Source organism: Balaenoptera borealis, assembly GCF_965194805.1.
Source record: "Balaenoptera borealis genome assembly, chromosome: 2".
NCBI lineage: Eukaryota > Metazoa > Chordata > Mammalia > Artiodactyla > Balaenopteridae > Balaenoptera > Balaenoptera borealis.
Window position 1 is genome coordinate 180815476 of NC_138867.1, and position 20915 is coordinate 180836390.

The following is a 20915-nucleotide window of genomic DNA, read 5'->3' on the forward strand; positions in this document are numbered from 1 at the left end:
AAGAACCGGGCTGCACAGCAGGAAGTGAGCGGCAGGGGAGCGAGTGAAGCTTCATCTGCCGCTGCCCGTCGCTCCCCATCGCTCGCATTACCGCCTGAACCCTCCCCCCCTCCCCCCACCATCTATGGAAGAATTGTCTTCCGAAACCGGTCCCTGGTGCCAAAAAGGTTGGGGGGCGCTGTGTTATAGGACCCTCTGCTCTGTCAGTCCCCCAGGGCCCCTTCACCTGGACCTTTGACCTTTTCCCCACCTTCATCCTGCACATCCAGCCCAGGCCCACCCCCTGCCTCTGAAACTCTCCTTATTCTAGCATCCCTGCCACCAGCTGACCCCACCACCCGCCTCTCAGTCAGGTCCACGTTAGAGCGGGGAGGCCCCAGGGAGGAAACGAAGGCACGTCAGGTTCACTTTAAAATGGCAGGAGGGGGCCTCCCTGGCGGTCCAGTGGTTAAGGCTCCACGCTGCCGCTGCAGGAGACACAGGTTTGGTCCCTGGTCGGGGAAGTTCTGTATGCTGCGAGGCGTGGCCCAAAACAAACAAGCAAACAAAAACATTGTAAAGCAACTATACTCCAATAAAAATGAGTTTAAAATAAAATAAAGTGGCAGAGGCAGTGTGTGGGGCTTAGAGGAAGTAAAATTGGCCCTGAGGTGATGATTGTTGAAGCAGGAGTTCATGTGTCTGTTCTCTCTACCTCTGTGCATGTTAAAACCTTTCTGTAACGAAACGTGTCTAAGAGGGGATGCGAGCAGACTTCGCAGCCTGCGGGCTAAGTCTGGGCGGGGCCACAACCTGGTTTGCAGGGCCGAGCACCAGAGGGGGCCGGGGGTAGGGGGGTAGGGCGGCGATCTCCCAGGGAGAAGGACAGAGGGTGTGGGAACACAGAGGACAGGGGGCCCCGCAGCAGGGAGCCCCATCCCGATGCTGATGTGGGATCCTGCCTCTGGCCTCGTTCCCGCGCTCGCTTTTCCAGATCCAGACCTCCCTCCGTTGGGGAACAGTCTCGAAGCCAGAATCAAACCGCAGCCTTTGGGGCGCTCTGCAGTGGGTGCAAAGGGGGCGGGGGGGGGACAGCCTCCCTCAGTGTGGGAACTGAGCTCTCTGTGTAGACGGTTCTGAGTCAGTGCTGACCCCTGGGGGCCGCGATTGCGGCCTTGGATCCTTTTCCCTGCCGTTGGCCTGAGCACAAAACCTGGCACACGAGCCTTTCGGTCTTTCATTCAGTTTCCTGTTTGTTTTCCTCTGGGTCTTGAGTACAGGGACTGCGGTGGTATTACCTTAACGCGGGGCGCCGTGCTGATGGGCCGTGGGGTATTCCTTCATCTCCCTTTCCCGCGTGCTCAGATCAGCTCCATCCCCGTAGGTTTAGGAAGCATGTGGTGTGCGAGGCCTGTGGGGTTTCAGTCTCCATCACGGGCAGGTTTTTATAAATTAAGTCAAGGAACCTGAAAGCTTGGCTAGAAATCAAAGGAATAAACAAGCAAGTGAAAAGAAGCTATTAAGTAATGAACGTGCCCCAAATTGAACCTGAATCGGTGACAGTAGAGGTGAGTTTCCCCGTCGAGTCGGAGGAGGGAAGGCGTGTGATGCTGTCGGTGCGTCCGCGTCAGCGTCCGGCCTGTCTTGTCCATCCAGCTCCAGTGGCTCTTGGATAATTACGAAACCGCAGAAGGCGTGAGTCTCCCCAGAAGTTCGCTCTACAACCACTACCTTCGCCACTGCCAGGAACACAAGCTGGACCCCGTGAACGCGGCCTCCTTTGGGAAGCTGATCCGCTCCGTGTTCATGGGCCTGAGGACGCGGCGGCTGGGCACCAGGTGGGTCGGTGGGAGCGTCTGGCAGCCCCTGCACTGCCCCCCACCCTCCTCTTCCCTTATACAGACATCAAGCTTCGGGAGAACGTGAGACTCCCTCCTCCTGTCACGTCCTGACGTCCGCGGCTCCGGGTGCACCTGGAGTTGCCCTGAATTGGCGGTAGCCTGGGCCCGGCTTGTGCACCCGTGGGCCGTGATCGCTTCTCTCCTGGTGACGGGACACGGGCTTCACCTCCGCTCTCTCCCTTCGTTTGAAATTTCCCATAGCAGGCTTTTTATTTTATTTATTTATTTATTGTTTAACATCTTTATTGGAGCATAATTGCTTTACAATGGTGTGGTTAGTTTCTGCTGTATAACAAAGTGAATCAGCTATACATATACATATATCCCCATATCCCCTCCGTCTTGCGTCTCCCTCCCTCCCACCCTCCCTATCCCACCCCTCTAGGTGGTCACAAAGCACAGAGCTGATCTCCCTGTGCTATGCGGCTGCTTCCCACTAGCTACCTATTTTACATTTGGTAGTGTATATATGTCCATGCCACTCTCTCACTTTGTCCCAGCTTACCCTTCCCCCTCCCCGTGTCCTCAAGTCCATTCTCTAGTAGGTCTGCATCTTTATTCCTGTCTTGCCCCTAGGTTCTTCATGACCTTTTTTTTTTTTTTTAAGATTCCACATATATGTGTTAGCATACGGTATTTGTTTTTCTCTTTCTGACTTACTTCACTCTGTACGACAGCCTCTAGGTCCATCCACCTCACTACAAATAACTCCATTTCGTTTCTTTTTATGGCTGAGTAATATTCCATTGTATATATGTGCCACATCTTCTTTATCCATTCATCTGTTGATGGACACTTAGGTTGCTTCCATGTCCTGGCCATAGCAGGCTTTTTAAATAGAAGCCTCTGGATTGTCTAGTCAAGTTGGGTTTACCATGTCTTGATGCTTTTTGCTGTGCCTGGACCGATCCACTGTGGGCTGCTTTTGGCAGACAGCAGCCGGGGACCATCACGGGTGGGAATCTTGCTCCCTCCACCCCCAACCCCAGCAGTAGCGTTTGGCTCCTCCCACTAGAAAAAGACGGCCGCGCTCTGTTCAAAGCGGGGTGCTTAGCCCACACGTGAGATCATGTTGCATGGCTTTGACCTGTGGCCGGCCGGGTTCGCCATGTGCCCTGGGTGAAGGCACACACACATGGATCTCGGGGTTCACTCACCTCCTCCCAGAAGCGGGCATGCTGGGTGTCTTAAAGGACGGGGCCAGGAGAGTTCTCTGCCACCTTGGGATCCCTGACAGAGGACATCCTTACAAAACATGGACAGCCAGAGGGGGGTGGGGAGGAGGAGCCCCTGGCCTCTGGGGACACGGCCACCGCTGCCCTGGGGCCTTTCCAGATGGCTCCTGGGGCCTCCACCTTCAGAGGGTCCCAGATGCTGGCCTCAGAATTGGGGCTCATCCTCTCCGCTTTCCCCCTCCGAGCACCAGTTCAGCTTGCACCTCACCTGGGAAGGACCCAGGCTCCCCGGCTTGTCCGTGTTGCCAGCTCAGGGAAAATGGCAGCCCGCAAGCTGGGGGTGTTTGCAAGGCCGCGTGTCTGTCCTTGCCTCCTGAGGAGCCCCTTCTGACCTGTTTCCTTAAAGAAATTATTTAAAACCCTTTGAGCATCATTTCTCCCATAATAAAATAAGGTAGTGTTTCCCAAACTGTACCATTTCTAAAACGTGTTATTAGATGATTGGAAGGAGGGAGAGTTAATAATAGTAATTATTATTATTATTTATGATAATAAGTATTATTGTTATTTATTATAAGTATTATTTATTATATTATTATTTATTATAATAAGTATTATTATTATTTATTATAATAATAAGTATTATTATTGCTATTCTTATTATTATTAGACCATGCTGGGTTAAACAAAGTTGAACTGGCTTTTTCACTGCAGGACTTCTCAGAGCCTTTATCATACTAAAATACAAGAGGGGCGTCTCCCAGAGGGGGAAGTCGTTACAGAATTTCCTGAACCTCTCTGACCACGGGACAGCCCATGAACGTTTCCCACACGGCCCAGGGAACACTGGCCCCGAGAGCCCAGGGAGAAGGGCCGGGAAACAGCCCTCTCTTGCGGTTCAGGACATCTGCAAAGAGAGCTGACCACAGGTGTTTGGTTCCTAGGGGCAACTCCAAGTATCACTACTACGGGATCCGTCTGAAGCCAGACTCGCCCCTGAACCGGCTGCAGGAAGACACGCAGTACATGGCCATGCGGCAGCAGCCTGTGCATCAGAAGCCCAGGTGGGTGAGCTGCCCGGCCGGCCTAAGGACCAGCCAGCCCACTGAGAGGTTTCACTAGCAGGAACGGAGGGAGAGGGGTTTCTCGACCATTGACCACAACCTGGAAATGGATGAAACGTGGATGGAGTGGAGGAAACCAGTTCACATTCGCCCCCATCTCGGCGTCCTGGGAGAGCCCTGCCTTTCACTTGCACCTGGCGTGGAGTGAGGCCAGCAGGACGCAGGCAGTTTCAGGGTCACAACAGAAGTGAGTGGAAGGTGCAGAGATTTCCCATGTGCCCCCCACACCCCGGCCTCCAGGGCTGTGCCTCTGTTACAGTTGATGAACCCACGTAGACCCGTCCTTGTCACCCCAAGTCCATAGCCGACATTAGGGTTCACTCTCTGTGTCGTACACTCTGTAGCTTTGGACAAAGGTGCAATGACCTGTATCCACTGTTAGAGGATGGTACAGAGTAGTTTCACTGCCCTAAAAACTCTCCCTGTTCCTCCTGTTGGTCCCTCCTCCCCACCAACCTCCGGCGAGCGCTGATCTTTTTTTACTGGCTCCGTAGTTTTTGCCTTTTCCAGAATGCCATAAAGTTAGAATCACAGATCTTTGATTTTTCCTCTCTGTCTTCAAAGAAAGAGAGAGAACACAACATAACCCCAGAAGCCAGGAGAAAGAAGCTTATACACTTAAGTTGCTGCTTCCTCCTGACCTTTGGATCTGATGGCTGGAAAGGCCTGGTCATTTTCTGGAATGTTCTCTTCTCTGCCTCACAGACCTACTCATCTTTTAAGGCAAGGGTCAGCACACTTTTTCTGTAAAGGGCCAGAGAGCACATATCTTCAGCTTTGCAGGCAGACACTGTCTGTGGAGACCCTTCAGCTCTGCCCGTGTAGCATGAAAGCGGCCACAGACCAGGTGTAAAGGAACGGGTGTGGCCGTGTGACCATCAAACTTAATTTTCAAAACAAGGGGCAGAAATGGCCCTCTGCAGCTCTAGTTGGAGACGCCCGGTTCAGGGCCCCACTCGAATACCAGCTCCTTGGCCCATTCCGGTCACCCCTCTGCCCGCCGCTGTCCCCGGCCCCTCTCCGGGGTCCATTCTGCTCCAGGGCAGGGACGCACCCCACTCCCTTCCACGTGGCACCTGCGTGCCTCAGATGAGCTGCGTGGCTGACACCCCATTTTAGCTGCTCTAAAGGGTCCCAGTGACTCCCAACCACGTGGCCGATCACGGGAGTTGGAGGTCGCAGGAGAGAGCCTGGAACATTCTTCGGGACCAGGAGTCCATCCTGTACCTGATCGCCCACAGACAAGGACTCTGTAGCTTCCGTTGTGGGGTTCGGGCCACAGGCTTGTGCCATTGACACTTAGAGCCACCCACCCCCCCCCCAAAGTCAGGTGGTCCACATACCTCTGAGCGGCGTCCTCCCCCCTCCCAGTGAGCCTGGCCCTACATCCCACAGGGAAAGGTGCTCCCAGCTCAGGCTGGGTCCCTCCCACCCATCCCACCCATCCCACCTGGCAGCATCTCTCAGGGCTCAAGCAGGTCATCCCAGGAAGCCCTTCTCTGTTACGTTTCTCCGTTTGCTGCCTGAACAGGCTGTCCGCTGCTTTCTGGCTCAGGGCAAAACAAAAGTCTCAGAATGTGCTTTGAGATCCCATAGTAGTTAGACGTTTGGGACTCTATGTAAAGAAGTTCACTTGTCTTCAAAGAGAGAAGTGTTAGAATATATACATATAATAGCAACCAGGTGTCCATCAGCAGATGAATGGATAAACAAATGTGGTCCATCCATACAGTGGAGTGGTACTCAGCCTTCAAAAGGAAGGAGGTTCTGACACTCGCTACAACATGGATGAAGCCAGAGGACGTGATGCTCAGTGAGAGAAGCCAGACACAGAAGGACAAATACTGTCTGATTCCACTTATGTGAGGTCCCTAGAGGAGTCACATCCATAGAGACAGGAAGTAGATGGTGGGGGCCAGGGGCTGGGGGAGGGGAAGGGGGGGGCGTCCGTGTTTCATGGGGACAGAGTTTCAGTTTGGGAAGATGAGAAAGTTCTGGAGATGATGGTGGGGATGGTTGCCCGACGATGTGAATGTATTTAATGCCACTGAGCTGTGCACTTCAAAGTACCATTTTAATGGTAAATGTTGTGTTTTCTGTTTGACCCCAAGTTTTAGAAAATTACACACACGCCCCAAACCGAACCCTGCTCCGTCGTCCGCTCCTTGGGCCCCTTCTGGGCAGCGCTGTTAGGGCCTCACGGTGGCACACGTGTTCCCTGCCCAGGTACCGGCCAGCCCCGAAGACGGACAGCCTTGGGGAGAGCGGCTCGCACGGCGGTCTGCACAGCACCCCGGAGCAGGCCATGGCCGCCCAGAGCCAGCACCACCAGCAGTACATCGGTGAGCCCTCCACCCCGGCGCAGGGCCTGCTGGCAAGGCTCCGGCGCCACTCGGCACCGCTGGGGCTGGGTTTCGGCACCAGCAGCATCTACAGGGATGCTTCAGACACTTTTCTTGTATACCACCTTTTCAATTACGTAGAAGGTTCTAGATAAACCTTCTTTGTGGAATCCCTGAGACTTTAGAATAATCAGCATGTTCCTCCCAAATTAATGGATATTAATCCAAAAATAATGGACTAAAGTGACCATCATAAAAATAAGCAAATAAGGGGAATTCCCTGGTGGTCCAGTGGTTCGGACTCCGCGCTCCCACCGCAGGAGGCACAGGTTTGATCCCTGATCGGGGAACTAAGGTCCCACAAGCCGCGTGGCTCGGCCAAAAAATTAAAATATAAAATGTACTAAGCTGAAAAAATATAAGTAAAATGAAATGCCCATCGGAAGGAAGACTGGATGTACTTTCAGCTGAGCCGGGCCCCTCCCTGGGAGCGTCCCTCCCCAGCTGGCACCGTCCCTGCCCCGGAGTGACGGGATACGCTAAAGACATGGGTGGCCTCCGTGTACTTCAGTGTATCTTTGGGCCCCGACTGAACCCTCCCCTGTTAGGTCTTCTGGAGACGCTGTCACCCACCTGGGCGCCCCCAACGCTGGGGGGATGGAGTGCACAGTGTGTGCCAGGCCCGGGCCCTGTGCTTTGTGCGTCACCGGGAGCTGACGATGTTGTCCCCTCCCTGCACCTGAGAAAACCAAAGCTTAAGGGTTGTGTGGTGTGAGAGGAGCCAGGGCTGTCATGGGGTCACCAACACGTCTGGCCGGTGTCCCCAGCCCATGGGCCAGCCCGCCGGCTCCTCCTGTGTGCCCTCCCAGCCCTGCTGACCTGCTCCCGCGTTCCCCCCCCCACCCGCCAGATGTGTCCCACGTCTTCCCGGAGTTCCCGGCGCCTGACCTGGGCAGTGTCCTGCTGCAGGAGAACATCACGCTGCACGACATCAAGGCCCTTCAGCTGGCCTACCGGCGGCACTGCGAGGTGACTGCCCCCTGAACCCCGAGCCCAGGCCCTGGGGGCTCCGGTGGGCGCCTCGGTCAGCTGCGTGAGGCCAGCGCCAGAGCATCACTGGGTGTCCCCGCGGGCGACAGGGAGCAGACAGGACCGGCCCCCCCTCCCTCTGGCCAAGGAGTGGATGGAATCTTCCTTTGTTCACTCCCATCCCCTCTCGTGGTCTCTCTGGGTTTGGAAAGACCCCGCTGCAGCCCGTATCCTGGCCGCTTGCTTGGCATGTTCTGATGGCAGACACGTGGTGTGAGCACAGCGGTGTGTTTATCCAGCCGTGTTTATTCCTAGGCCACTTTAGATGTCGTGATGAACCTGCAGTTCCACTACGTTGAGAAGCTGTGGCTTTCCTTCTGGAATTCTAAGGCCTCCTCCAGCGACGGCCCTGCCTCTCTACCTGCCAGGTACTGCCCGTCAGCCCCCAGACAGGCCTCTTGTTTCACAGGGCCTGGGTTTGCCCTGCAGACCGTCTCCTGCTGACACCCACAAATGCACCAGCTTTCCAAGAATCAGCACTCAGACCCCCTCACGCACGTGTGGTCTTTCCTCTGACTTGGTGTGCGACTTGTGTGGCATGTCCCCTTGTTCGGCACGAGGATCTCAGGGGTGACCACGGGGCAGGGAGCTTGCCTGCACCAGGTGGTCCTGTAGCCTCCCTTGGCTTATCCCGCGAGAGCAGGCCCCGGGCCGACGGCTCACCTGTGTCCCCCGTGACCCTGCCCGCCGCAGGGACGAGGAGCCGGAGGGCGCCGTCCTCCCCAAGGACAAGCTGGTATCTTTGTGCAAGTGCGACCCCGTGCTCCGGTGGATGAGGACCTGCGACCACATCCTGTACCAGGCGCTGGTGGAGATCCTCATCCCGGACGTGCTGCGGCCCGTGCCCAGTAAGCGCCCCTCCCCACACCCCCGCCCGCGACCTCCCCAGAGGAGGCTCCCAGAGCGGCGGCCAACCGAGGTCGCGGGACGGCCTCGGGGGGCGGGCTGAGTCGGGTTCTAACCCGCTTCCCCGGCTGATCTGACGCTGAGCTCGGCTTCCTCCCAGCACTGTGAGTCTGCAGCATGAAGGGGTGGATTCTTCAGACCTTCTCCAGATTCCAGCGGCCTTGACTGAGGAAGGGAGAGAAAAGGAGATGGTGGCCCTTGATGGCTACACCCGTCTGGGGCTGATGCGGGCCGTGGGGACCCTCCCAGGGCCTCTGCCCCCACCCGCCCTTGTGGCCTCCGGAGGCGGTGACAACTCCCGCCACCAGGGGGCGCCCGCCTGCAGGCCTCCTACATAGGGGCTGTCCCTCGGGCCCCCAGGACCCTGAGGGCGGGAGTCCCGACCCCATGAGGGCGAGGAGGCCGGGCGCTGAGCCTCGCTCTTCCCAAGACTGCCTGTAAACATCCGTGCCTGTTAGCGCTGGGGAACCTCCGTCTTTTTGATGACCTGGTCTGCTGCTTTTTTTTTGCCAGAAAATGGGAAACAGCAAAACCGTTGCAGTTCTCCTCTGGCCTTGCCTGCCTGGAAACTGTTCAGTGTAGTGTTCTTTTAGAGTCTGTGTATTAAGGTTTGAGATTGGGGTATATTTCCTTTTATAACACTAGGGATGGTTTTCTTTTTTCAAAAAAATGTATTTCTTATTGCAAGCCATCTCAAAATAAATTTGGAAGTTGGTAGAATATGTTTACATGCATGTGTGTGTATCAGGGTCTCCCCCCTCCACTCAGCCCAGTGACATCGGGGTGGGTCCGTCTCCGGGGGGCGATCCTGGGCACTGCGGCCCCATCCCCTCTATGCCAGGAGCCGCCCCAGTGTGACAACCATGATGTCCCCAAACATGGCCCAGTGTCCCCTGGGGTCAGGATCACCCCAGGTGAGAACTGCCAGCATAGACAGGTAGATGAGCAGAGATCAACGGCGCTGGGCTGGCCCTAGTTCCTACTCAGCACCTCCGTCACTAAGTGCCCTAAATTCTCACCATCTCTTCTCCTCTGTGTTGCTTGTTCTCGGTGGGTGGTCATTTCCACGGCATGTGCATCTCTTACACGTGAGCTGATTCTGACGGGCAAGACTGCCTTTCTCACAGTTAATACTTGTGTCCCCCAGGTACCCTGACACAGGCCATCCGCAATTTTGCCAAGAGCTTGGAAGGCTGGTTGACGAACGCCATGAGCGACTTCCCACAGCAGGTCATCCAGACCAAGGTAACGGTCGGGGTTGGGGTCTGGGCCTCCAGACCACGCTGGGGTGGTGGGGGGAGGGCAAAGGCTACAGCCTGGGGCCCCCTCGGGCCCTGCTGTGCTGTGAAGGGAGGGGGCTCCTGTCCCTCTGCCCCCGGGGAACTTGAGGACCGCTGGGCCCCAGAGAAAGGGGGCTGCTCCCGTGTGTCCTGAGGGTAAGTGGTCCTTCCAGGAAGGCCCAGGGCTGCTGCTGGTGGAGGACAGGTGCTGGCTGGGAGCGCCCGACAGAAGATGTCTTTGCTGGGATACTTTTGGGTTGATTCAGAGCAGATCGAATGTTTCTCTGCTCATCATAGGAGGGGGATTTAATCCCCTTGTGGTCACCCTTATTGCTAGCGTCTTGGCCACAGATCAGAATGTAAAACATGGCCATCAGGCCTACTTGTGGAAAAGAGTTGATCCCGTTCCCTTCTCGAGAGCATTCTTACGGCCTCACACAGGCGGGGCCAGATCTGGGCATCCCGTCTGCCTGCTCCCCACAACCTGGAATTGATTGGTTAGGCCAGTGAGTCTAAAACGTCGGGATGCTTAGGAATCGCCTGGGTAGCTGTTCAAAACTGCAGATTTCCAGGCCACACCCCACAACGTCTGAGCCAGTGGTGCCTGGGAATCGGTATTTTTACCGTCCCTCCCAGAGAGCCAGAGGAATCCTAGAAGCCAGGGCCTGGCCATGCTGTCCTGAATTCTACCTCACCTGTGCTGTGGCGTCTGCTGTAGATGCCACTCCATGCGTTGGTGATGCCCGTGTCCCTCACTGATTCTCGATTTTGGGGTCTCTGAGACTGTCCGGAGGGCGGGTCCCTCTCCCCTGCCAGAACAGCTCTCTCCCGCTCCCTCCGCCGCCACGGCCCTGAGAAGAGAGACAGGCTTACCCTCACACCTTCCTGGGCCCCAGGTCGGCGTGGTCGGCGCCTTCGCGCAGACCCTGCGGCGCTACACGTCGCTCAACCACCTGGCGCAGGCCGCCCGGGCAGTGCTGCAGAACACCGCGCAGATCAGCCAGATGCTGAGCGACCTCAACCGCGTGGACTTCGCCAACGTGCAGGTGACTGTCCCGCGCGCCTCCCCGCGGCCTGGGAGCGGGGCACGCGGACCCGGCTTCCACCCGCTAGGAAAATGCGCAGACCCACCAAACTCAGCCTACCGCAAAACCGGCACCGCACCCGGGCCTGGCCCACGCTTCTGTTGCATGAAAAGGGTCGGGGTTGAAGCGCCCACAGTCCTCGGGGACCCCCGGGCTCCACTCCGTGATCGTCCCCCTGGCCTCCAGGCTCTGGGATGACACCTCGATCCATTTTCATTAAAAATTTGCCTTCCCACCGCCATGTTCACGGCTGTCTCCTCTGGGCTTAGGAAAGTGCAGCCGCCGTCAGGGGAGTCCTGCTGCTGTGTTTACGTCTAGTGTAGGCCCTGAGTTCATCCACCGAATAAACAAAAACACACACACAGAGGAGTGGCCACTTAGAAATAACACAACGTGAAGACGTGGTACAGCCTGGGCCTAGGATGCAGGGAGCCTGGATTTAGGCCCTTGGAAGCCGGGCAGGTTCCCTCTGGATGGCCATCCGTCTCTGCCCCGCGAAGCGGGTGCCGAGCTCGCAGTTGGAAAAGGTCGAGAGCAGCAGGTGTCTGTGCCTGTGTGTGTCCGGCCTAGGGCCACGCCCGGGAGATGTCGCTGTCCCTCCATCCTGACCCAGCCCTCGCCTGCCCGCGCCCTACAGGAGCAGGCCTCGTGGGTGTGCCAGTGCGAGGAGGGCGTGGTGCAGCGTCTGGAGCAGGACTTCAAGCTGACCCTGCAGCAGCAGAGCTCCCTGGACCAGTGGGCCAGCTGGCTGGACAACGTAGTCACCCAGGTGCTGAAGCAGCACGCGGGCAGCCCCAGCTTCCCGAAGGCCGCCCGGCAGTTCCTGCTGAAATGGTCCTTCTACAGGTAGGTGTGCCCTTGATCTCCCAGAGAGCTCCAGGGCGGGTGGGGGCAGGCCTGGGGGGAGGCCAAGGCCGACAGACGCAGACCATCCCGTGGGCCTCACTCCTGGGGGCTCCCGGGGGCAGACCCAGAGCCCCCTGGGGCCTAAAACTGGGTTACAAAGGCTTCTGCAGACAGAAACCATCATCTCGGGCCTGCCTGCTGGAGAGGCACGGCAGCTCAAGCACGAGCCTTTGTTTCTGCCCCTAGAGCATCCCCACGGAGTGAGGTAAAGGAAGAATCTAGAGAGAGCAGGAGCGCAGGTGGTGGCAGGTGGGAGATGAGAACCAGGTGGGGAATTGCGGTGCGAGGGGCCAGCTAGGACAGCAACCAAGAAAACAGGATGTGACATGAGCCTTTATCTCCTCACTGCCAAGTGCAAGCAGGGGGCAGGGACGGGCGTCGGCTCCCCACGCGATGGTCCTGGGTGAGGATTAGGTGGACATGTTTTAAAACGATGTATGTAACTGTATTATAGTGAATTAGATGTGTGTGTGTGAATGTAAGGAGATTTATTTCAGGGAACAGGCAGGCGTGATTGCGGGGCCAGCATGTCCGAAGTCCGTAGCAGGGGCTGGCGGGCTGGACGCTCAAGCGGGGGAGCAGACGCCGCCGTCCGCAGGCGGGGACCCCTTCCTCCTTAGGGAAACCGCAGTTTTGCTCCCAAGGGCCCTCTGCTGACTAGGTGAGGCCCACCCCCAGTGTGGAGGCTGAGCTTCTCCACCTCAAGTCAAGGGATGGTGGACGGGAACCATGGCGACACCTAGACTAATGTTTGACTGAATCACTGCCCATCACTGACACAGAAAACTAACCATCACAGAAAGTAAACGTGAGAGAGAAAAACATATGGAGAGAGAAGAAAGAATGTGAGAAAGAGAACCCATGAAAGAAAACCAAGAGAGGAAGAAAAAGACATGAAAGGATCCAGCCCGGCAGTTTACTCTCCAGCTGATAGGAGCGGTGCAGTCAGGGTCCCGAGGGAAATCTGTTCCCTCGCCGCGCTTCTCCCTTGGGCGAACGGGAGCGGGGAACCCTGCCTGGCTGCAGGAGGACCCGGCCCAGAAGACGTGGGCTGTGCTCACCCGGAGAAGCCCTGCGGCGGCGTTCCGGTCCCAATCAGCGATAAACCCGTGGAAATGGAGCGTTTTGTTAAACGGAGGCAGTTAACCAGGAAGACGGTCAGCTGTTCTCTGCCCGCAGACCGTGCAGGACAGCCCGTCAGCCGGCTGTGGCCCAGGGCTCAGGTCGCCGTCCACCTGGCTGCGCAGATGAATGTTATTGGCGCGAGGCCAGGCCCACTCGTTTACAGATCCTTAGCAGCGTTGAGCAGTGGCGAGCAGAAGAGTATTTACTGTCCGGCTCTTATCGGAGAGTTTCCTGACCCCTCGGCCAGCTGTGGCCCAGTCACTCCCTGTCCCCAGCGCCGTCCTCGTGCTCTGCCCTGGTCTGCTGGCCTCAGGGCCTCTGCACTGCCCTCCCCTGCCTGGAACATCCTTCCCCAGGGAGCCCTGCGGCCCGATCATCCTCAGAGAAGCCTGCAGACCTCCCGAGTGAAGTAGCGTTCCCCTTCCCGTCCTCTGTCCCCTGCGCCTGGATTTTCTTTCATTGCCTGTCACCCCGTTCTCTGTTGGCTTGTCTGTTGCCCGTCTCCTCGACGATCACCCATGTCTCCTCCAGAGCCGGGACGTCGCCCTTGTTCCCTGCTGCTCCTCAGCCTCCGAATGTTGAGTGATGAATGAACGAGAAGGGGATTGTAAGCCTGATTGACCACGTGGCTCAGCTGTGGACTTACACCCCATCACCACAGAGGGAACAGGATTTAGTCAGAAAGTGCGATAAAGCAACGCTGGGGTGATGGGGGAGGAACAGAGTCGGTGGCTGCAGAGAAAGCGGGTGGGGACTCAGACCCCGCCCCCGTGGCCGGAAGTCGTGACCTGAGGAATCAGGACCAGCAGGGTGAGCCCGTGACGTACACTGCAGAGATGAGAACCCAGCTGAGGCTTGAAAGCGGCCGCGGCCTCCGTGAGAGGGGGCTGCTTTTCTCTGTAACGACGGAGGCCCCACCTGACTCCAGCTTGTTGAGTTTAAGGGACTTGTCTCTGTAGCGTCCACCAGCAAATGGACAGCAGTGGGCAGGGGCCGGGTAAGCTGACGGCCAGGCTCGAGTCCGGCTTCTCCCAGTGGAGTTTCACTGATGTTCCCACCGCAGGAAGTTGCGAGCCCGTTTGGAGAACCCAAAACAGACCAAGGTGACCATGGAGACGGTTCAGAAAAGCCTCTCGAGCCAAAGCTTCAAACCAGACACTGAGGCTTGGGGGGTGCCGGGTACCAGCGCCCGATCCAGGGGGTCCTTCAGGGAAGGCTGCCGGGTACCCCCCTGGGTGGGCACAGAGTGGGAGGGTGACTCGAAGCATTCGGGCCTGGGGCCTCCTGTTAGAGCAGCGGCACCATAGACCATAGTTTACACTTTGAAATGCAAGCAGCTTCGTTCCAGGCCTGTGTTATCGGCAGCAACATGAAAACCAAGCACAGCTTCCAGGCGTGGGGAAGGGAGGGTGGGAGGGGGTGAGGGGCCCCTTCTCAGGGACCCGTGGTCTGTGTTCACTCGCTTACCGTTAGGGGGTCAGCCATACAGAGCCAAAGGAGCTTCTGAGCAGGAAACACATCCCGAACCCCGAGCCTGTTCCCTGTGCCCACGTACGCGGCCTTTGTGCTCGTTCTTTGTGAACGTTCTTCAGGTGACCTTTGCTTCCTAAAGTGCTCATTTGGACACAGGCAGGCACCACCCGGGTCCCCTCCTTGGTTGCCCTTCCAGGGCATCTCGAAGCCACAGCCGGCTGGAGCCAGCTCTCCTTTTCCACTGCTGAACCAAAATGCCGTCAGAGCGTGTCTGCACACTGGCCCGGGAAGATGCAAGAAGAATCAAGTAAACTGATTTGTTGTCGGCTGTCTTTGCTGACTCGCCCGTACGCCCCATTGCTAACACACAAGCAGCAGCAGTTTCAACCGGTTAAAAGATAAACTGAGGCTCGTTAAATTTTCAAAAGATTCTTTGAGGGACTTCCCTGGTGGCGCAGCGGTTAAGAATCCACCTGCCAATGCAGGGGACACGGGTTCAAGCCCTGCTCCGGGAAGATCCCACAGGCCGCGGAGCACCTAAGCCCGTGCGCCACAACTGCTGAGCCCGCGCACCACAACTACTGAAGCCCGCGTGCCTAGAGCCCGCGCTCCGCAACAAGAGAAGCCACCTCAGTGAGAAGCCTGAGCACCGACTGCAACGAAGACCCAACGCAGCCAAAAATAAAGAAATAAATAAAAAGATCCTTTGAGCAAACATCGCTTTGAAAGCCAAAGTGGTTAACAGCCTCCCCGGACAGGAGCAGGGGGAGAGGTGTTTACACAGAAGGAAATGATTTGATGGCTGCAGCTTGGGTGCTTTGACTGATCCGCCCGGGTTCTGGATGCTTGGACTTCAGGGCGGCAGGGCCACCCCGGGACGACGCCCCATGGTTCCTCTCCTGTCTTGTCCCTTCCTGTTTCTTTTCTCGCTACCACAGCAATTAGACGTCACTGAGAGTAGGTGAGTTCTGAGCTGGAGCGTCCAGGTGTTTGGGGCCACGTGGCAGATGCACTTATAGGCCAGGGCTTTTGGTCGGGTACCACGTTAAATAATTCCTTTAGACCAGCGCTCGCTTTCTCTGGAAAAAATCAGATAGCAGATCTTTTTGAGGGGTAAAGTTTTCCAGGCACACAGCACATCGACGACAGGCACAGCCAAGAAAAAGTTATGTATGGGTGCTGCAGTGTGAGTTTCAGGCGCTTTCCATGTGTCGTGAAATACAATTCTTTTGACCTTTTTTGCCAACCATTCAAAACGGTAAAAACCATTCTTGGCTGGCAGGCTGGATCTGGTCTGGCTTGGGCCGCAGTTTGCCAACCCCTGCTTTGGATGAAAGAGGCAAAGGCGCCCTGAACTTGAATCTCGTTTTTAGGCGCCTAAAGCTGCTGGCTAAGGATGGGGAGGATGGGAAAGGCCGCGGGGTGGTCTGGGAGGCTGGCAGGCCCCTCGCAGGCCGGCTGGGGGCTGGAGGGGAGCCTGGCGTCCCGGAGGTGCCAGCCCATGTCTGCCGCCTCAGCTCCATGGTGATCCGCGACCTCACGCTGCGCAGCGCCGCCAGCTTCGGCTCCTTCCACCTCATCCGGCTGCTCTACGACGAGTACATGTTCTACCTGGTGGAGCACCGCGTCGCCGAGGCCACTGGGGAGACGCCCATTGCCGTGATGGGAGAGGTGAGCGCCGCGGGAGGAGAGGGCCGGCCTCGGGGCCCAAGAGAACACACTCGTGGGGGCGGGCGGCGGGTGGGAAAAAGCTCGCCTGCCCAAGCGGGACAGGCCCTGGCTCCTCTGTCCCCTACTCACGTGACCCGGGCAGGATTTCCGCCTCATTGTGGTAAAATACGCAGAACGTAAAACTTACCTTTTTAACCATCTCAGAGGAAACAGTTCAGTGGCATTTAGTATATTCACAGCGTTGTGAAACCACCGCCTATCTTGTTCCAGAACATTCCATCACCCCAAAAGAAAACCCCACCCCCTTGGCAGTAACCCCCCCAGCCCCTGGCAACTGTGAATCCACTCTCTGTGTCTGTGGATCTGCTTGTTCTGGACGTTTCCCATCAATGGAATCACACCCTGTGTGTCCTTCTATGTCTGGCTTCTCTCACTGAGCATCATGTCCTCAAGGTCCATCCACGTGGTAGCGAGTGTCGGTGCTTCTGTCCTTCTTATGGCCAGATACTGTTTGATTGCACGGATATGCACCACCTTGCTGATCCATCACCTGTTGGTAGATGGGCTGTTTCCACCTTTTGGCTGGTGTGAATCGTGCTGCTGTGAGCATTCATGTACACAATTTGTTTGAACACCTGTTTCCATTCTTTGGGGTATAGACCGAGGAGCAGAATTGCTGGGTCATGACAGGGTTGTTTCAAGGAAGAAAGGAGGCGACACTTGTAGAGCTTTTAGTACGTGATAAGCCCATGATAAACAGCGGCTGTTCCTTCACTGACCACTCAAGAGGCCACAGCCCTCCAGCGGCTCCCAGGCAGGGCCCTGGAAAGTGTTAGAGGGGCCACACCCAGACATCCAGCAGCCTCAGGGCTGCTTCTCACGGCAGAAGCCCTCTCACTTACAAAGCGAAAGCCCGATTCCACTGTGGCCGAGGACATTGCTAACCTTCCCCGGCACCTGCTCTGCGGAGGGCCCTCACTCCGGGCTTCTCTCTTTCAGTTCAACGATCTTGCCTCCCTGTCGCTGACACTGCTCGACAAAGGTGGGTGTGTCTGGGCTTTCCCTCCTGTCCTGGGCCTGGTGGCGATCAGGGCAGCCCCTGGGGCGGGGACACTGGGCAGCAGCCCCCTGGGGCGGGGACACTGGGCAGCAGCCCACTGGGGGCTCAGAGCAGAGGCCCTGCTCCTCCTGCTGGATTACGTTTAGTCCTGCTCCCTGGGTCCCTGCACACCAGGCCCCTCAGCGCAGGGCCACGGACAGGACTGGTGCCAGGGCAGGGGCTGGCGGGGTGAGGGCCTCCTGCGGCCACATCCAGAGGGGGAGCAGGGCAGGCGGGCCAGAGAGCGCCCCGCCCGGGGGCCCATCCCCTGCCCCACGGAGGTAGGGGGGCCCAACCGCCGAGGGCGACGCTGCCAGGAGCACGGCCCAGGCACGTGGGCGTTGGTCGTGGGGAGGAAGGCCTCCAGGTTGACTGGGTCAACCCAGGCCCAGGCTGAGGCAGTGCCCTGCCCTGGCCCCTTCGCGCCCCGTGAAGACGTGCCCCGCGCCCCACCCCGCCTCCGCAGATGACCTCAGCGAGGACCGTGGAGGCAGCGAGGCCGGCTCGGAGGCCCGAGGCCGGGGCGAGCCCCTGGTGAAGCGGGAGCGCGGCGACCCCAACCACCCGCTGCAGGGCGTCTAGCTGGGCCGCGCCGCCCCGGCTCCGGGTCCCAGAGCTCCGCTGCGGTAGTGCCTCCTGGACGAAGTGACCTTTACTCTGAGTGCCGGGGCCCCCGGGCCAGGGCGCCCTTAAAGGACACGCTCTCCCTCAAGAGGAAAACCGTTGCGACCGTGGACGAAGCTCAGATGGGGCGCCCAGACCCCTTTTCCTTTTTCTGACTGTTCTTTCCCCCACTGCAAACATCTGCCTCCAGAGCTGGAAGGGGCCGTGCTGAGCGAGTCGCTACCTCCACTTTGGGCATCTCCCCCTGCCAGCTGGTTCCGATTTTCACCCTGATTTGAAAAAACTCCGGCGGGTCCTGGGGAGGAAGGGATGTCCCACAGCCGTCGGGCAGCACCAAGCTGGCCATGTCCCCGCAGCCCCCCTCAGGCCCTGCGGTGGCGAGAGGCCATCTCGGTCCTCGCCCTGTGGCCCCCTGCCCTGCCGGCCGCCAGGCGCCCCGTCTCTAGACCCCAAAGGGATCGGAAGCAGCTGCCAAGTGCCGCGTCCCCGGACGGCGCGCAGCCCATGGCCCCACACAGCTCAAAGGACAAGTCACCGAGGCAGGCCTGCTCATGCCAAGACGTGGTGAGGCCTTTCAGAATCAAAGCCAGAAGCTTGATCAGCAACCGGAAGGACTGGGGATCCGTCCAGGTTCACAGCCAACGTCAAGTTAAACTGTCAGATCTGGAATGAGCTTGTTCCAAGGGGGCCGGGAGGTCCGGGTCTCCACCGTGCCTTCCGAGGGCAGCCAGCCTGCCAAGTCTGTGCACGAACAGCCGTGCCTGAGCCCCGCTCCACAGAACCTTCCAGAACGTCTGCCTTTGAAGTAGCGATCCCAGAGCACTGTGACCCCAGCAGGTCCTCTCTTGAACTGCTCAGGGTCCACACTCTTCTCTGGGGACAAACGAATCCCAAGGGCTGTCCCAGCCCTGACCTCGAAACTCTCCGGATCTGTGTTCCTCATAACGTGTTGCACCAGTAAGCTCTGTGCCAGAGTTCCGCCCCCGAAGCAGCTGCAAAGAAGAAAGACAAGCCTCTGGTCTAAGAAACATCGGCTTCTCAAATGCAATAATTTCTCCTTTTGGAAATACGTTCATACCAATAGTTTTGTGCTCTCATTGTTATTAGAACGTTCCTTATGAACGTGTGTATCGCAGTATATTCAGTCCCGCATGTTGTTTTCTCATTCATGCAGAAGGTACTGATGTAAACCCACGAGGCCTTTAAAAACCCTCCTTCTCGACAAGCAAGAGCGCTGTGCATCCCTGGCCCCTGCAGGTGCCCGGGGAGAGCAGCAGGGAAGGACGAGAAATCTCATTTAAGAAACCAAAAGCCCGTCATGATCACAACGTGCGTGTGGTCTTAAAGTTGCAGACTCAGATGAACTCAGACAGAAAGAATGTCTTTAAAGCTACATCTCCTTTCCTGGGAGACGTTCAAGCTCACGGCTCCTGGATTGTGACGCCTGCCTTTTCTTCCACGTTTCTGCCTTACGTTCTGTCTAGTCCTTTGCCGGATTCCTCGAGGAGGAATATAAATGACAGTAAAGACACCAGCCTTCCGAGCCCGTTCCCGTTTCCCGTTGCAATAAACACACTGAACGTGCCTGTTGTGGGTCACAATCCACACTCCAGCCTTTGCCCCGCCGCCCCCTCCAGTGGCCTTGGGGGACGCATCCCTCCCTCCCACACTCCCCTGGCCCTGGCACAGCCAGCCTGGCCAGACCTGGGCCACACGAGCCCAGGAAGGGAGGGCAGCGGTGCTTTCCTCCGGCTCTCTGGGGAATGTTCCAGAAGGAGCATTTAGCAAGGCCAGAGAGGGCAAGAAAACAACTCTCAGCCCAGGATGGGCGAGACTGTTTGTAAACAGACTAAACTGGTTCAGAGACGCAGAATAAATCCACGCTCCGGCCGCTGACGCAGCCCACTGGTTGTTTACGGGGTTTATCTGGTAAAGCGGTGCGGCCCGAACCTCAGAACCCCCTAAGAATCAGGGCGTGAGCTGCTTCCGAAATCGCCAGTTCCTGGGCCCCATCCCCAGACAGCCTGGCTCGTGGGCTTAGGGTGCAGGCCGGCCATCCATACTGTTGTGACCACCCACTCTGGGGGACCCTGACACACGGGATTATAGGACTGTGAAGAAACCCTGCAGAGGAGAGCGATGCGCTCAGGAACCAGGAAGGGCCCACAGGTGGGAGGATGTTCCAGAAACGTGGACGCGGTTCCCCGTTAGTCACCCATAAAAGCTGCTTCTCCGGGGCCAGGCTGGTGCCCCGTGTGCCGCTGGAGATGCTCAGCCTTGGCCCCAGCCCAGGCCCCTCTGTCCCAGGTGGAGGCCCTGGGGACCCCACGTGACGCTAAAATCATCCATCGCTATCCCAGGCTGGGAACTCCAGGGCCTGCGCTTGGCTTAAGGCTCTGCTGCCACCATCTTGAAATTCTTAAGAGTTTTCCACCAAAGGGCCCATGCTTTAATATTGCACTGGGCCCCACAAATACTGTGGCCAATCCTGGGGAGGAACTCTCAGGACCCAAGCACGCAGCCTCCCCTCAGCCGGGTGGCCAGGCCCTGACTCCAGGCCGACTCCTCTGCCAGGCTCTGAGAACCCAGCAGAACCCAGACTCGTCCCTACCCTCCCGTGGTTCACGATTTCAGCCCAAGGCTCCCCTGAGCAGCACCAGCTCTTGCGGGGAGCAGGAGCCGACCCCCCAATCTTCCCCCTTGGAGATCCCGGCCCGGGGCCAGGCGGCAGGGTCCCTGGGAGGGGAGAGCACCTTAGGGCCTGGGTGGCTGGCGAGGCTCTTGAGCACAGGAGATGCCCACGTGATTCCCGCCCCAGGAGCTGGAGAGGAGACGAGGAGGGGAGGCTGCTGAAGGCCCGTGGGCCATCGAGTCCCTCAAGTGGCCCATTGGGTAGGGCTCCGGGGCACAGGCACAGCGAAAGGGGGACCCAGTCCTACCAAGAGCCTCCAGGAGGTCCTGACCAATCACAGTGGCTTCTCGCCACTCTGGTCCATTCTTCTCTTCTTGTTGACAGTCTTCCAAGGTAGGTGTTAACCCCGCCCACCATTGTACACATGGGGAAAATGAGGCTGCTGGCTGAAATGCAAGCAAGATGGCTGGAGCCCCGGCAGCCATCTTGGACCTCGAGGTGGAC

General features: G+C 57.8%; 2 protein-coding genes across 8 annotated transcripts in view; one reads left to right on the forward strand and one right to left on the reverse strand.

Annotated features, from left to right (window-relative positions):
- The window catches only part of RFX2 (regulatory factor X2), a 96600-nt gene extending 77237 nt beyond the window's left edge, over positions 1–19363 (forward strand). For all 7 annotated transcript variants that reach the window (XM_082380610.1, XM_082380607.1, XM_082380609.1 and 4 more), the window contains 12 exons: positions 1636–1817; positions 4000–4119; positions 6406–6521; positions 7432–7550; positions 7866–7978; positions 8304–8458; positions 9664–9761; positions 10693–10842; positions 11519–11727; positions 15903–16056; positions 17056–17098; positions 17622–19363. In XM_082380610.1, the coding sequence (XP_082236736.1) occupies positions 1636–1817; positions 4000–4119; positions 6406–6521; positions 7432–7550; positions 7866–7978; positions 8304–8458; positions 9664–9761; positions 10693–10842; positions 11519–11727; positions 15903–16056; positions 17056–17098; positions 17622–17737 (1575 nt within the window). In that variant the 3' untranslated portion in view covers positions 17738–19363. The remainder of the gene's footprint in view (positions 1–1635; positions 1818–3999; positions 4120–6405; positions 6522–7431; positions 7551–7865; positions 7979–8303; positions 8459–9663; positions 9762–10692; positions 10843–11518; positions 11728–15902; positions 16057–17055; positions 17099–17621) is intronic.
- The window catches only part of ACSBG2 (acyl-CoA synthetase bubblegum family member 2), a 175881-nt gene that overhangs the window by 146154 nt on the left and 8812 nt on the right, over positions 1–20915 (reverse strand). The gene's annotated exons all lie outside the window — the stretch shown is intronic.